This window comes from Jaculus jaculus, chromosome 15, assembly GCF_020740685.1.
Source record: "Jaculus jaculus isolate mJacJac1 chromosome 15, mJacJac1.mat.Y.cur, whole genome shotgun sequence".
NCBI lineage: Eukaryota > Metazoa > Chordata > Mammalia > Rodentia > Dipodidae > Jaculus > Jaculus jaculus.
The window spans coordinates 33,558,967-33,575,749 of record NC_059116.1 but is presented as its reverse complement, the minus strand read 5'-3'; the positions used below and the strand labels follow the sequence as shown (position 1 = coordinate 33,575,749).

At 52.3% G+C, this 16,783-nt stretch overlaps 1 protein-coding gene across 2 annotated transcripts in view; it reads right to left on the bottom strand.

Annotated features, from left to right (window-relative positions):
- Window positions 1-522: 522 nt before the first annotated feature.
- Window positions 523-16,783, bottom strand: part of Arid3a (AT-rich interaction domain 3A) — a 33,558-nt gene continuing 17,297 nt past the window's right edge. For both annotated transcript variants that reach the window (XM_004654867.2, XM_045135333.1), the window contains exons 4-9: window positions 9,579-9,651; window positions 6,792-6,975; window positions 5,571-5,818; window positions 3,804-4,100; window positions 2,264-2,362; window positions 523-1,285 (exon numbers count right to left, since the gene is read on the bottom strand). In XM_004654867.2, coding sequence (XP_004654924.1) covers window positions 1,113-1,285; window positions 2,264-2,362; window positions 3,804-4,100; window positions 5,571-5,818; window positions 6,792-6,975; window positions 9,579-9,651 — 1,074 coding nt within the window. In that variant the 3' untranslated portion in view covers window positions 523-1,112. The remainder of the gene's footprint in view (window positions 1,286-2,263; window positions 2,363-3,803; window positions 4,101-5,570; window positions 5,819-6,791; window positions 6,976-9,578; window positions 9,652-16,783) is intronic.

The following is a 16,783-nucleotide window of genomic DNA, read 5'->3' as shown; positions in this document are numbered from 1 at the left end:
CAGCCCCAAAATCCTTCACCCTGAGTTAGGCCTGGATAACCCATCCCCACGAAGAAGCCCTTCCAGGCAAGAGAGTCTAGCGCATTCATCCCTGAGACAGGTGAGGCCCCCACCCCTTCATGTTCCCATGATTTGGGCCTCAATTTCTAGAACCTTCTATATCCTGGCTAAGACATCCAGGTCCCTGAAGCGATCCAGCCCAGTGTGACAGAAAAAGACAGGGAAGCCACAGCCATCCACGGACCCATCTAGAACCAGAGCTGTGGGATCCAGGCTGGCCCTGGCTCAATAGCCACGTGATACCCACGGAAGCACCCAGGCAGTTGTGGGAAAAACACACGTGTTCATGATGGAATGTCCAGGATGTCTGCTTGCTTAAGTCCATTTCCCTGAACAAACACATATATATCAATATACAGATAGATTTTTCCTAAGATTCCATCATCCCCGTTCCCCCAGAATAAAATAGACTATTTACAAAAAAAAAAAAAAAAGAAAGAAAGAAAGAAAAGAAAAGAAAGAAAGAAAGAAAGAAAAAAACCCTCCTGAAAACCCTCTGGCACCTGCATGCTGCGGTCTCTTTTCAAAAAAGAGAACAATGCAACAGAGGAGGACCTTCACAGCCCACAGCAACAAGAAGATAAAAACAAAACTCAGTGAATTTTGGCGGAGGGGTTTTAGGCAACATAAGAGCCGGGGAATGAGAAGACGTGGACCTGCGAGGTCACACGGACACAAACGAGAACGCATAGTGCCAGGATGCATGAGGTAACAGATGGCTTGAACATCGAAGCTGGTCCAAGCCGGACCCCCGAGGAAGCTTCCAGAACAGTGGACTCTTTCTGCCTTATGATTTCCTCGGAGGTCCTTCTCGTCCATTTCTCTGAGTGTCTGACCCTGAGACATTCAAGTACTCCTTGCTTTCCCCTGCTTTATTCAATCTGCTTTATATATTTATATTTATATATATATATATATGTATATATATACGTATATTCTCTCTCCTTTTTGGCGTCGACATGGTTCCTCTGGACCTTGGCTCTCTGTGCCCCAGGTTGGTGACACTCCCAGGGGATGGAGGTGGCTGATGGGTGGCCATGGCCTGTGGTGGCTTAAGGCAAGGAGTTACTTGAGGTAGAAGATGTAGGGGGAGCAGACACCCCAGCTGGTCCCACCTGGCTGCCAGCACTGCTGGATCCTGCCCGGCCGCCTGCACTGCTGCCCCCACCACCTTTGCTGGGAGCCGAGGGGGGCGTGGGGGGTGGTGGCTGAGCGAACAGCACTCCTGGGGTAAAGGACAGAAGGACATGTGTCACAGAGGGCCAGGGTGGTGGATGAGAGCATTCAGCACACCCCTTGCAAACGTGGGGACTTGAGTTCAAATCTCCAGGACCCATGTAAACATGCTGGGCCTGTGGGCCCCTCGGTGGGGAGGTGAGCTTCGGGCTAAGGGGCAGCTCTCAGGGACAGAGGCAGGAGGATCAGAAGCATCTAGCTGGGGATGGCAGTGCACACCTTTAGTCCCAGCACTTGAGGTAGAGGCAGGAGGATCACTGTGAGTTCAAGGCCAGACTGGGCCTACAAAGTGAGTTCAAGGTCAGCCAGGCTAGAATTAGTCTCTGCCTCGAAAAATAAATAAAAAATAAGTGGTAAGGCATAGTGGTGCAGGCCTGTGATCCCTGTGACCTGGGAGATTGAAACAGGAAGATTATAAATTCAAGGCCAGCCTAGGCTACAGAGTGATATCCTATTTCAACCCCTCCCCCCATCCCCCCACCCCGCCAAGATGAAGCCAGATATGGCTGCATGTGCCTGTCATCCCAGTACCCAGCAGGTGAAGGCAGGAAGATCAAGTACTCAAAACCATTCTCAGCAACATAGCAAGGCCAGCCTGGGCTAGAGACCTTGTCTTAAAGAAAAAAAAAAAAAAAAGCTGCTGGGCATGGTGGCGCACGCCTTTAATCCCAGCACTCAGGAGGCAGAGGTAGGAGGGTCACCATGAGTTTGAGGCCACCCTGAGATGACACAGTGAATTCCAGGTCAGCTTGGGCCACAGCAAGACTGTACCTCCCTCAAAAAGCCAAACCAAACCTAAACAAAAATAGCTATGAGATTTAGAAACCGATCAGCTATGGGAGGAACCTAGCAATGACACATATGTGGCAAGGACAGTACAGAGCTGGCCATGTCTCCTCCGGGAAGTCCTGCATCCATGCCACAGGGCTGCAGCCCCCCCCCCCCCAACGTGTGGCTCCTGCCTCACCTGTGTACACGATGCCGTTGATCTCCACCGACATGCTGATGCTGCTGCCACCATTGGAGCTGCTCCCACTCCCGGCAGAGTCCTGGCGGCTCTCGGAGGCTGCAGAACAAGCGGTGCCACGGAGACTCAGGGTGTGTGGGTGGACAGGCGGGCAGCCGTCTGCTTCATGGCTGTCTTCCCCACTCATGGTGTGATGTGTTTATTTAATTGTAATGTTTTTATTTATTTACACACACGTGCATGGGTGCACCAGTTATTTTGCCACTGCAAATGCATTACCTTGTGCATCTGGCTTACGTGGGTTCTGGGGAGTTGAACAGGGATCCTTAGGCTTTGGAGGCAAGTGCTTTAACCGCTAACCCATCTCTCCAGACCCTACTTACTTTTTATTTATTTATTTTTGTGTTTTGAGGTAGGGTCTCACTCTAGCTCAGGCTGACCTGGAATTCACTATGGAGTCTCAGGGTGGCCTCGAACTCACAGCGATCCTCCTACCTCTGCCTCCTGAGTGCTGGGATTAAAGGCGTGTGCCACCACGCCCGGCTATTTATTTATTTTTTGAAGTAGGATCTCATTGTAGCCCAAGCTGATCTGAAACTCACTCTGTGATCAGATTGGGCTTGAACTCATAGCAATCCTCCTACCTCTGCCTCCTCAGTGCTGAGATTAAAGGCGTGCGCCACTACACCCAGCAACCCTTACTTATTTTTGGTTTTCTGAGGTAGGGTCTCATTCGAGCCTAGGCTGACCTAGATTTCATTATGTAGTCTCAGGGTGGCCTCGAACTCATGGCAATCCTCCTACCTCTGTCTCCTTAGTACTGGGATTAAAGGTATGCACCACCACGCCCCACTCCTCACATTTATTTATTTATTTATTTATTTATTTATTTATTTATTTATTCATGTTTCAAGGTAGAGTCTAACTCTAACCAGGGTACCCTGGAATTCACTATGGAGTCTCAGGGTGGCCTCGAACTCATGGTGATTGTCCTACCTCTGCCTCCTGAGTGCTTGGATTAAAGGTGTGGGCCATCATGCCCGGTGCCTCCTTATTTTTTTATTTTTATTTTTTAAGTTTATTTATTTATTTGAGACAGGGAGAGGGAACGAGAGAGAGAGAGACAGACAGAGGAAGAAAGAAAGAAACTGGGCTCACCAGGACCTCTAGGCACTGCAAGTGAACTCCAGACACATGCACCACCATGTGCATTTGGCTTACGTGGGACCTGGAGAATTGGACCTGGATCTTTAGGCTTCGCAGTGCCTCCTTATTTTTGAGACAAGTTCTTACTGTACCCCAGATCAGCCTTGAACTACCAATATTCACTTTAGCACCTGCATGCTGGGATGTCAATCAAATACTGGTGGGTGGTAACATCTTACAGATCCCAACTAGATAAACTTGCCTGCCTTTTCACAGGAATTCACTAGTCCTAAATGCCGGATTTTCTACTGGCTCCTGTGCCTTCTTCTATTGATTTACTCTTTATGTAGGATCATTCCAAGCCCCTCACTTTGCCTGGATGCCAGGCTCGTACCTTGACTGTTGATACGTATGTTCATGGGCAGCTGGGCCGTCATGGCCAGGAAGTTCTGCTGAAGAGCTCGCTGCATGAGCCGCTGTTGCTCATCCGCGACCAGGGCCATTTTCTTCTCAGGCGGCTCCCCGGACTCCAGCTTCTCTCGAAGCTGCTCCAGAGCGGCTGCTTGAGCTGCAACGGCCGCCTGAGCGGCGGCTGCTTGCACAGCAGCTGCCTGGGCTGCCACCACAGGGTGGCTTGCCAGGGATACGGGCAGGCGGCCCGGGACAGTGATGGGAATGGCCGAATCTTCCTCTAGAGGGATAGAAGAGGGACTGATGGTCAGGAGGGAGCAGGGGCTGACTCTGCCGTCACCCCCCCCCCCGACAGACATTTACGCCCTCCCCAGCTCAGCCTCAGAGTCAGGCCATCTGCAGGATGTGAGGCGACACTGGAGGAAGGGCACAAGCTCCTCATGTACTCATTCAAGCATTGTTAACAACCCCATGCTAGGCTACACACCTTCTTTATCCCCACTTGACAGGTGAGAAAACTGAGGCTTGGAAAGGATGGATGGCTTTCCAAAGGTCACACAGTAGGCAGGGGCTGCACCAGGATTCAAACCCAGGCAGTATAACTCTACAACCAGCTAACTGTTCCCCCCTCCTGTGGCTACAATGAGCATCTATCCTGACGTGTGGGGTCCTTTCCTCAAACATGTCCTTCCACATATGCCCTCCTTGCTGGGTTGCCAGTGCCAGACCCCTGTAGTCCCTGTGCCTTTAGCTATCTGTCACCAGCTCCCAGAAAGCCCCCCCTCTCCTCCACCCCTCAATCATCCTTCCCACCCTTGTGGACCCACTGTGTGTCAACAGTGAGCCCACTGGGCAAAACACCCTGTCTGTGTCATCCACCATTGTCTCCTGGGTGACACAATGGACACTCAGTCACTAAGGCACACAGAGAAGGCACACAGTCTTCAAGTTTCAGGGTGCTGTGGGGATCATATTGGGTCTTCAAGATACCCCTGGAAGGATGGAATCCACCACCCATGTGGAACATGAGCTGTGGGAAATCACAAGGCCATCAACCAGCAGTGTCTGCCACGGATGGAGAATTCCCATGGGTATGTGGAAAGGCGGCTTGCTGCCTTCTGGGACGTCATTCATGATTTCATAAAATTCAGGTAGCTTCTCCCCTTCACAAATGAGCAAAGCCACACTTAGGAAAGGTGGTGATGTGCCCAGAGGCACTCAATATTTGACTGAAGGTAGCTCAAAGGGTCAGGGTGACAGATGTGACTAATGCTCTCCACACATCTGTTGGGGTCAGCGTAGGCCAAGATTCCCATGCTCAGAAAGATAGTGAAGGGATCTATTAGTAATGCCTGTCATGCACAGGAGATAGTGAAGGGATCTATTAGTAATGCCTGTCATGCACAGGCGATAGATACCATAACTATTAACAATCCCTGGATTGAAAAAGAGCTCAATGTTCAATTAATAATGTCTGTCCCATGTGGACCTGGAAAACAACACTCAACTGGTTATGTCTGCATGGAGAGAAGATAGGACTAACTGACTCAGCACAGAACCAAGAAATGGGGATAGATTGTTGATGTCTGCCTGCAGCAGGCACGGGATTGTAGAAATTGTAATTGATTTGTAATGTCTGCCATGGGGACAGTGGTGGACAATTGGGAGCTTTGTCCACCCAACTCTGGATACAGAAAGATCCCACTAGGGGAAGGCTGGGGTCAGTTCCGGACCACACAGTTCTCCTCACCTTTCTTGATCTTGGGTGCCGGGGTGATGGAGCTGCCGTTGGTGCTGGCAGCCAGGCCCAGGGATGGCACGGGCAGCTTGGGTGAGGACAACATGCCATGGGCTCCACTGGGAGAGTAGGCGAAGAGTGAACCTCCGAAGCTCTGGCGCCGGCCCTCACGCCGGTTGCTATCAATGGCGGCCTGTAGCTCGTTGGGGCTGCTCAGGCCACGTCTCTCGCATTCATAGGGGTAAAGATACTTCATGTACCTGTGGGAGGACCCAGGGAGGGGCCACAGCTGGAGGGCCATCTCAGGGAGGGGGAGGAGAAAGGCCATCTCAGGGAGGGGAGGAGGGATGTCTCAAGGAGGGGAGGAGGGTCATTAGGGATGGGAGGCAGTCTCATGGAGGAAGGTGGCCATTCCAGTGAGGGGGGGACTGTCTCAGGGAAGAGGAGGGACATCTCAGGGAGGAAGAGGAGAGACATCTCAGAAGGACAGAAGGGACCTTAGGGATGGGGGTACTGTCTCATGGAGGAAAATGGCCATCTCAGGGAGGGGAAGGAGGAACATGTCAGGGACGGGGGGAACTGTCTCAGGGAGGAGGAGGGACATCTAGAGAGGGGAAGGAGGAACACCTTAGGGAGGAGGGGGGATACCTTAGGGAGGAGGAGGGACATCTCAAGGAGGGGGAGGAGGGATGTCTTGGGGAGGAGGAAGGCCATCTCAGTAAGGAGGAGGGACATCTCAGGGATGGGGGACTGTCTCAGGGAGGGGGAGGAGGGACGTCTCAGGGATGGGGGGATGTCTCAGGGGGGAGGAAGGTCATCTCAGGGATGGGGGGCTGTCTCGGGGAGGAGGGACATCTTGGGGAGGAGGAGGAGTGTCTCAGGGAGGAGGAGGAGGGATATCCCAGGGAGGGGGAGGATGGCCATCTCAGGGAGGGGAAGGAGGGACGTCTCAGGGATGGGGATGTCTCAGGGAGGAAGGCATTCCAGGGAGGGAGGAGGACTTCTCAGGGAGGGGTGGAGGGCCATCCTGGGGATGGGTAGAGGGTTGTGTCAGGGAGGGGTGAAGGGCTAGCTCAGGGATAATGGTGGTGGGCTAGCCCAGGATGTAGTAGGTCACTTAAGACTTACCCCCAGGACATTTCCAATACACAGGACCTGGTCTCCAACCCGACATGTTTCCCCCCACCCCTGAGCCTCGCCCATGAGCCTGCTGTGCCCGATGCCCATGCTCACTGTGTGCGCAGTGTGAAGGCGGCACTTGTGATGGAGGTGGGCAGGTTGAGGCCCTTGGTAATCTCCCGCCACAGCTTCTTGTTGATGACCTCCACAAGGCCCCCTTTTTCCGTCACCAGCACATACAGCATGAAGAGGTCAAGGACCTGCTTGGCCATGATGGGGATGCGGTTCACGGGTGTTCCTACGGGGCGACAGGAAGGAGGTGGCAAGGGCACCATGGACAGTGCACATGTGTCATCCTCTGCTAGGCTCAGGCTCTGCAGGGTGGTGCACAGTGTATCCCCATGAGATGAGATGAGCCCCAATTGTGACAGCCACACATACCCCAGAACTCGCTCAGGGTCCCCTGGGCGAGACCCCACTGCAAAGCACGTAGAAGAAGCAACAATCCTGCCTCAGTTTCTTCAGGAATACCTGGGCTCATGGATAGCAGCTGCACCAGAGACTGGGGACATGAGGGTTAGGGTAGGGGACACCCAGGAGACAAAGGCCTTTGTTATCCTCCTTGTAGGTCTCCAGCCAGGATGGCTGCCAGGGTAACCATGGCTTCCCCAGGGCCCTTCCCTCTGTTCTGGGTGCTGAGGGCTCAGGTGGGGGCAGGGAGGGCTTGCTGACATGATCTTCAGTTCACCGAGTAGAGAAGTTGTTGAGGTATACCAAGGAGGGTCTGACCTGCGCCCAGTGACTTCCAGTAACTGCACATCCCTCAGAACCCACCTGTCACTTCAAGCCTGTTGCACACAGGGGGCCTCCGCGCCCTTCTGCCGGTTCAGACTCCTTTTTAAAAGTATTTATATTTTATATTTCTTTTTTGCTTTTTGAGGTAGGGTCTCACTCGAGCACAGGCTGGCCTGGAATTCACTATGGAGTCTCAGGGTAGCCTCGAACTCATGGCGATCCTCCTACCTCTGCCTCCTGAGTGCTGGGATTAAAGACGTGCGCCATTACGCCTGGCTTGTATTTTATATTTCTATTTATTGATTTGCAAAACAGAGAGAGAGAAAGAGAAGATAGACAGAGAAAATGGGCACATCAGGGACTCCAGCCACTGCAAACAAACTCCAAACACATAAACCTGAGTCATTAAGCTCTGCAGGCAAGCACCTTAATCATTGAGCCATCCCTCCAGCCCTTGGACTCCTGTATAGCTGCCCCAACCACCCAGAAGTCCTGGTCTCAACAACCAGTCCCACCTTGAAGGCAAGCGAAACCCCGACCTTCCTCCACATTCTGAGAAGGGATGACTGGTACAAAGAGTCCAGCACCTGGCCTGGCATACAGCAGGTGCTTAATAAAGAACAGCAAAGCCTGAGTTCTCACTGCTCACCTCAGCCTCAGGAAGGAGACACTCATTTACAAGTGGGGAAAATGAGGCCCCAGGGTCTGACCCACTTTGAGTGAAGGCTGCAGCATACAGGGTGCCCTCCCCCAACTCTAGGACCCCCAAATCCTGATATGGGGGAACCTCTCCAGCCCATGGTTGCTTCCTGCCTTTCCCACATTACAAACTTTCCCTGTGAGTTGAGGCAGCCCAGGTGTGGCAGCTAGGGGCTCTGGACCTCAGTCCTGTCCCCTTGTCCAAACACCACCCTGAGGCAGTGACGCATCAGCTGCACTGCACCAAAGACACTCCAGGTTAGCAGCTGGGAGGAAGATGTTTCCAGAAGGCTGAGAGGATGTGTAAGGAAGGGTAGGGAGGCGTACAAGGCGGCAGCAGGGCCTGGCTGCAGGCAGGACACTTTCTCTCATTTCCTGTCCCCACCAAATTCTCAGAGAAATTTGCCTAGAGGTCTCAGCGTTCTGATTTAGCCAAATGTCATTCCCTCTATCTGGAGTGAAGATATAGGACGTGTTATCCAGGGTTGAAGGCTAGGGCTTTGACAGATTTTTGGACCCCATATCCCTCCTAATTAACAGAAAATGCCAGAACACAGTAGTGTAGAAGTGGTTTGGAGGCAGGGCTTTAGTAGTTTTCCAGGTTCTGTTCTCCAGGAGTTCTAAGCTTTGTGAGGAAAGAAGACTGGGCCCTCTTGCTCAGTGGCTAAATTAAAACATCGTGTTCTGGGCTTGATGGTCCAAGACCTTTAAGGTACCAGACACTCTGACCCGCATGGGAAATCCACCCTGTGGTCAGTTGTGGGGGAGGGTTGGCCGTCAGAGGCTGGGGGCAGGTGTGGATGTATGATAAAGAGGTTGGGGAGATCTCTCCTGGCCAGGGCTGGGCTCTGTGGATAATACACAGGCTACACCCCAGTGCGAGAAGGGTTAACTCAGGGGCTACTGGGCTGGGCAGTGGGTCTGAGAGGCCACAGCCCCCTCTTCTCCCTCCTTCCGGTGCTGGCCCATGTTTACAGAAGCCCAGGGAGAGGGAGGCGGAGGCCCAGCCTTTAACCCTTCCTGCCCACGCCTGTGAGGCCTGCTTCCTCCACTGACAAGTGCAGGTTGTAATGCCCCCCCCCCCCCCCCCCCGTTGTCCACACTGGGAGGAGAGATGCCACTGTATGAGTTGCTCCGAGGACCCCCAATGGCCTGAAGGTGGCTGCTGGGAACATGGCTGGGGTGTGGGGCTGTGTGAGGCAGTCTTAGGTAAACTGAGGCTCGTGTGCAGGGAGAGTCCAGGAATGAAATTTCAAGTTCTACCAGAAGCCATGAGAGTCTGAGCCACAAGGCCTACAGAGGACCCGGGGGCCGGGACGGGGTGCTGAAGCTGTCCCTGAGGCTTCTGAGGGGACCTCATCACCCTGATCAAGGAGGGAGCCCCCCAGACCACGACCACACGCTCACCTCGCTTCTGCATGAAGCTGAAGAGGTCATCCAGGAACTCCTTCCTCTTGGGGTCTGCATCCAGTTCATAGAGCTGGGGACACAGGGGACAGGTCAGAGGGTGCCAGGGCCTTGACACCGACCCCCAGTCACCCAATCTTTAGTGACGCAGAAGGGGCAGGAAGGTTACGTGTCCTGTCCTTGTCGCCAAACCACAAGGGGTGAATAGTCTCAGATCGTACATCAGGTCTGCCCTCCAGTGCTGGGAGTTCTGCTTTGCATAAACTGGGGTGCAGGACCCTGGAACCCTTGGCTCAGAGCTCCCCCAGTGCTTAAGCCCCTGGGGTCTTGACCCTGTATATAAAGTGACTCAGTGACTGACTGTGTACCCAGCTGGTGGGTGGCCAGCAGGGAGGGGATGCAGGGATTGTGGTCATCCGTGTTCTTGGGTGCATGGGGGGGGGCGTGACTGAGACGTGTGTAGCCCCACGCAGACAGAAGCTGGCAAAATAATTGGGAAGTTCAGCCAATGACCAGGCTTTAATTAAACTGCAGGAATGCGGGGGGGGTGGACTTGAAACCACCAATTACCTATGTCTCTCTCAGTCTGGATAATCCATCATTAGATCTCCAGACCACCGTTCTACCAACCTCGAATGGCCTCAGTTTCTCTTAGTGGAGGTGGGAGAACCTTCTAGAAGGAGGAGCCAGGAGCCCAGGCCTCTGCCCTGGGTGGTCAAAACCTGCCGCACCCCTGGCCAGCCAGCACCAGACCAGCCCGCCCGCATTCCTGTGTTGATGTAAAGTGGCCTCGCAGGAGGCCTAAGGGCTGTGGGGCGGGACGTGCACAGGCCACCAGGACACCAGGCCACCCCACCCGGGCTCCATCCATTCAGGCATGCCTGAGGAGTTTCCGCTCCCTACCCCCAACCAGATATACAACAATCACTTAATAAATGCGTCACACATGGACGTCCATTTTCCTCGGTTGTACATGGAAAAAAGTGTGCATAGCAGCCCTAACAAGTCCTTCAACCTGGGGATACAAACCAGGCACCCCAAACTTGGCCCCAGGGAAATTCACAGGAAGTCCCCAAGCCCTAGGTCCTACTTGGATACCACTGACAAAGTCTAGTTGGCTCAAATGCCCCTCCTGGACCCCATGAGACAGCCCTGCTTTCTCAATCTCCCCCAAACACAACACTTCTACTTTGAACCAGTAGCTCTTGCAGAGGGGAAACTGAGGCTGGGGCACCAAGCAGCTTTCTCACGAGGGGCCATAAATGTCCAGACCAAATGGCGAGTCTGAGTGGACAGTAGGTGTCAAGGCGTGGTCAGACCCTCCCCCCAGACAGGGATCAATCAGCATAAAGGGGGAACCCACAGGGGTCCCCCAGCTGCAGTGGGGGAAGTGTCTTTAATGTGGACAGTTGACAACAAAGACAGGCTGTAAAGGCTTTATGGGGCTCTGGCCCTGTTTCCCGGTGGATGTATCCCACCCTGGACAGCTGTGGCCAGAGATCCAGAGAATGGTGTCAAGGCTTCCCATGGCAGTGTTCAGGCCCCCCACCTTGTGGATAAGTGGACCCAGTGCCCAGTGAGAGCTCTGCCTATCCTTCCTTGTCACAGCCATTGTTAACTAAATGCTGATTAAATGAGTTGGTCAGTCAAGATGGCCTTGCAGTGGGTGTCCAATTCTGGTCATGGGTCCTTCCTGTCCCTGCCCCATGCTTAATCTACAAAATGGATGCAAAACATGCTTGCAGTGGGATGGATGTATACAACAGGTGCTTGATAAATGCACACTGCCCCTCTCTTATTTTTTTAAAAATTATTTATTTATTTATTTGAGAGCGACCGACACAGAGAGAAAGACAGATGGAGAGAGAGAATGGGCGCGCCAGGGCTTCCAGCCTCTGCAAACGAACTCCAGACGCGTGCGCCCCCTTGTGCATCTGGCTAACGTGGGATCTGGGGAACCGAGCCTCGAACCGGGGTCCTTAGGCTTCACAGCCAAGCGCTTAACCGCTAAGCCATCTCTCCAGCCCTGCCCCTCTCTCTTTACCTCTGTCTCCTATGCAGCCACCTGGGCTATTCTCAGCAGCGTGAATATGATCCTCCCCTGTTCTCCAGCCCTCCATGTTCCTATGACCTGTTTTCTCTTGTGTTCCAGCCTCCTGGCTGCTATGATTATTATTAACACTGTTATTATTATTGGTGTTTTATTTTGTTTTTGAGACAGGCTCTCATTATGTAGCCCAGGCTGGCCTCAATTTCAAAGCAATCCTCCTGCTTCAGTGTCCTAAGTACTGAGATAACAGGCTTCTGCCACCACACCCAACTCTTGGGCTATTTTTTGAGCAACAGGCACGCAACATGCCCAGGCTTCCACCCCAGGCAGGGTCTTTGCATGGGCTGTGGCCTATGGTTCGCCTCCTGTGGACAAGAGAATGAACAGACCATCTGCCTGCTCCTACCTGGGGAGACCTGAGGGGCACTGCAGCGTGGGGAAGGGCTGGAGCAGGACAGCACTCCCCTGGTTAGAGAGCCAAGGCCTGTCAGAAAACCCTGTGACCACCAACAGATCTTTTGAAAGGAGGGGACTATACCAAACTCGGCCTGGGGCGGCCACTCCCAGGGCTGGACTGGAGGCCAGCTGTCCTCTGTCACGTCCCTGTCTGCAACTGTGGTTTCTGTTGGGTCCCTAGCAGGGCCCCACCTGGCCAGTGTGGGCTGTTCCCCCAGGGGCCCAGGGCGGTGTCGGGGGCGGCCTTCCCTGGCTCTAGGTGTCCTTTGGCCCCAGTCAGGACCGCCCGGGCCCCCTGCTGGCTCCCCTGGGTTCCAAAGTCCATAGGGCCCCACCTGGGGATGGGGTGCAGGGCAGGGCTGGGTGGACCCCGGAGGCTGAGACTTTCAGATAGGCTTGAAACAGGCCTCAGACTCACAGTGATCCTCCTGCATCAGCTCCCCCAGGGCAGGTGGGCACCAGGTGTGGGGCCTGCACCAGCTATGGCTTCTAGGAGCTCAAAGCTGGCTTTCCTCCTTGGGTAGAGATAGATGGGCTTTCAATGACTGAGACAAATCTGGAAGTAAATGACAAGTGACTCAGCAGCCACCCAACTGGGGGAGGACCCAGAGGAGCCATCTGGGGACCTTGGGGACCATGGGGGATGCTGGGTGGGAATGAATGAATGAAGCTGTTGACTGTGGGGACGGGCAGGTGTCTAGGTTTAAACTTGGCCACCATGTGCCAAGCCTGATGGAAGGCAAGTGTGCCACCTTCACCGCCATATGCTCCCATCACCCCACAAGGAAGCCCGTCCCCAGGAGCTGTCACCCCATACCCTCCCCAGCCCTCAGGAGCCATGAATCCACTTCCTGTCTCAGGACTTGTTCTAGACATTTCCTGTCATGGAGTGCAGCACTGTGTGGTCTTTTGTGTCTGTTTTCAATGAGCACAGTGTCCTCAAGGCCCTCCATGCTAAAGCGTGTGTCGGCGCCCCACTCCCATTCCTGGCTGCATGATACTCCAGCGGCGCGGGCCTGTGGACACCGGGCTGCGAATCTCACTGATTTTGTGCCCCTTGGGGTAGATATATGAAGTTACTCATCTACAACCAACCTTAAACTTCTTTATCACCTGGTATCCCTCCTCCAGAAGGAAGCAATTAGATGGACTTCTGGCTCCAGCTCCAGGGTGGAGGGACCTTGGGGCTTGGGGACCTTCCATCAAGGCCACATATCCCCTTGTGCCCCACAACCCACCCTGGCTCCCTCCGTCATGGCAGCCCGGGCCTGCTGCCTCCATAACATGGGACCCCGCTCCCACTTGGTCCCTCTGCTGGGCCCCACACCAGCTCTGCCTTCCAACACTCAGCCTGTCTCCTTCCTCCAACCCTTAGGCTGGGTCAGGGTCTTTGCATCAGCATGGCCACCATGTCACGGTCACACACAAAAGACACAGTGACTTTGGAACTACTGTTTTTTGTTTTTTTTTTCTTTCTTGTCTTTGCCATCTGCCTGCCCACCCCATCAAAACACAGTGGTGTGTGGGTAGGTATATAGCAGGTGCCCACCATGGAAGGAAAACGGCCACATGCTCTCATTCCTGGGGTCCATCACAGTAATCTGTCACACTGGCTCTGATGTTCCCCATCCCTACCCCTCTGCCAGCCTGACAAACCCTCTAACAGCTCAGCAAGCCTGGGACCATGGGATGACGCAGCACAGTGGCCCACACAGGAACAGTCAATTGGTAGGGTCCCTGGGGGCCACCAGGCAACCTCCCGTTTCCAGAAAGACCCACGCTGCCTGAGGGGTGGACAGGACTTGCCCTTGAACCCATTCTGCATTTGGGGAAACTGAGGCAGAGGTGATCTGTGGCAGAACAACAGCAACTCTCTGCCTTAGGAGAGCTAAGCACAGCAGCACATCCCAGCATTTAAGAGGTGGAGGCAGGAGGATCATAAATCCAGGGTTAAGCTGAGCATGGTGGCACACACCTTTAATCCCAGCACTTGGGAGGCAGAAGTAGGAGGATCGACAAGAGTTCAAGGCCACCCCGAGACTACATAGTGAATTCCAGGTCAGCCTGGGCTAGAGTGAGACCCTACCTTGAAAAGCCAAATAATAATAATAATAATAATAATAATAATAATAATAATAATAAATTCAGGGTCATCCTCAGTTATATAGTGAGTTCAAGGCCAGCCTGGGATACAGGAAACCCAGCCTCAAGAAAAAACACTATTACTGAAGACTCCACAGGCTTGGGCTTCAAGGTCACTGAGAAATGAAACTGGAGCTGAGCTGAAAACCTCTTCCCTATAGACCAACTGATAGAAAGCTGGAAAAAGCTACATTGCATGTAGCCCTATGAGAGACAGAAGTCACCAGCAGTGATAACAATGGACACTGCAAGCCTCAAGTTTGGCCAGCCAGGCCAAATGACCAAACAGGTGCAACAGTGGCATGTCTATTATGGGGAAAAACAACCACTAATTGGACTGGAGGCCAGCTTCATGGGAGGGAATACATGCCTGGTCTTGAAAACCTAGTCAAAAGCCTATGGCAGGGGAGCTCATGAGCCCCAGAAGTGCAACATCTGCTGGTATCTGGCTAAATGTATATGCTATGCTCACCAAGCTGCCCAGTAAGCACTTTTCTTTTTTCTTTTTTTTTAATTTTTTTAAAACATATATTTTTATTTTGATTTACTTGACAGAGAAAGAGAGAGAGAGAGAGAGAGAGAGAGAGAGAGAGAGAGAGAGAATTGGGGCGCCAGGGCCTCCAGCCACTGCAAATGAACTCCAGATGCGTGCGCCCCCTTGTGCATCTGGCTAATGTGGGTCCTGGGGAATCGAACCTGGGTCCTTTGGCCTTGCAGGCAAACGCCTTAACCGCTAAGCCATCCCTCCAGCCCAGATGTAAGTATTTTTAACACACACATAGAACAAGGCTTTTGGCTTGGGCAGAATCAAAAAGCTGGGGAAAATTATAAAAAGGGCTGGAGTGACAGCTCAGCAGGTAAGGTGATACTTGCATCTGGAGTTATTTGCAGTGACTAGAGGCTCTGCTGTCAGTAAGCACTTTTCTTAATGTTCATACACATATATTAATTCTATTCTCACTTTTGGTTATAGATGCTTCTCTTTTCATATGGAGGTAACCTCTGGGATGATTCAAAAGGTACCATAGTGCTGAGAAGAAGTGACAGAGGAGTGTTCAGCACTGAAACATCTCTATCACATCTTCCAAGGCTCAAGGTCCATGGCAGAAGAGGTGGCAGAAAGAATACAAGAGCCAAAGGAAGGGTAGGACTGCTTACAATGCAACTGTTCAGACACAAATTGGCCTCAATATCCATGACCTCACAGTGCCTACCACTACGTTTCCAAGACCCTCATAACATGAAGAAAAGATGATGACATCAAAATAAAAGAGAGACTAATTGAGAGAGAGAGGGACTATGACAGAGGGTAGATTTGTGAAGGGGAAAGTGGGGGAGGGGAGGAAATTATCATGGCTTATAGTCTAAGATTATAGAAGTTGGCTGGGCATGGTGGCACACACCTTTAATCCCAGCACTTGGGAGGAAGAGGTAGGAGGATTGCCATGAGTTCAAGGCCACCCTAAGTCTACATAGTGAATTCTAGGTCAGCCTGGGCTAGAGTAAGACCCCACCTCGGAAAAACAAAAAAAGATTATGGAAGTTGTCAAGAAAAAAAGTTAAACAGGGCTGGAGAGATGGCTTAGCAGTTAAGTGCTTGCCTGTGAAGCCTAAGGACCCCGGTTCAAGGCTCGATTCCCCAGGACCCACGTTAGCCAGATGCACAAGGAGGTGCACACATCTGGAGTTCATTTGCAGTGGCTAGAAGCCCTGGCGCACCCAATCTCCTCTCTCTCTCTCTCTGCCTCTTTCTCCCTCTGTCTGTCGCTCTCAAATATATAAATAAAAATAAACAAAAAAAAAATAAAAATTTAAACAGAAAACAAAACAAAACAGAGCTAGAAATCAGGTATGGTGGCACACACCTTTAGCCCCACAACTTGGGAGGCAGAGGTACAAGGATCACCATGAGTTCCAGGCCACCCTGACACTACAGTGAAATCCAGGTCAGCCTGAGCTAGAGTGGTGAGACCTTACCTCAAAAAGAAAGAAAGAAAGAGAGAGAGAGAGAGAGAGAGAGAGAGAGAGAGAGAGATAGAGAGAAAGAAAGAAGGAAAGAAAGAAAGAAAGAAAGACAGGGCTAGAGAGATGTCTCAGTAGTTAAGACACTTGTCTGCAAAGCCTAATAACCCAGGTTCAATTCCCCAGTACCCACATAAAGCTAGATGGATGAAGTACCGCATGCATCTGGAGTTTGTTTACAGTAGCTGGCCTGCCCGTTCCTCCCCATTTCCTTGAAAGTAAATAAAATAAAACTACCAGCTGGCTGTGGTGGGCATACATCTGTAATCCCGGTGCTTGAAAGGCTGAGGTAGAAAGATCTCTATGAGTTCAAGGCCAGCCTGAGCTACAGAGTAAATTCCAGGTCAGTTGGGGTTATAATGAGACCCTACCTCAAAAAAACAAAAAACATACTGGGCATGGTGGTACACACCTTTAATCCCAGCATTCAGGAGGCAGGAGGATCCCATGAGTTCAAGGCCACCATGAGACTACAGCCTGGGCTAGAGCAAGACCCTACCTCGAAAAAACAAAAAAACAAAACCCTGGGACAGAA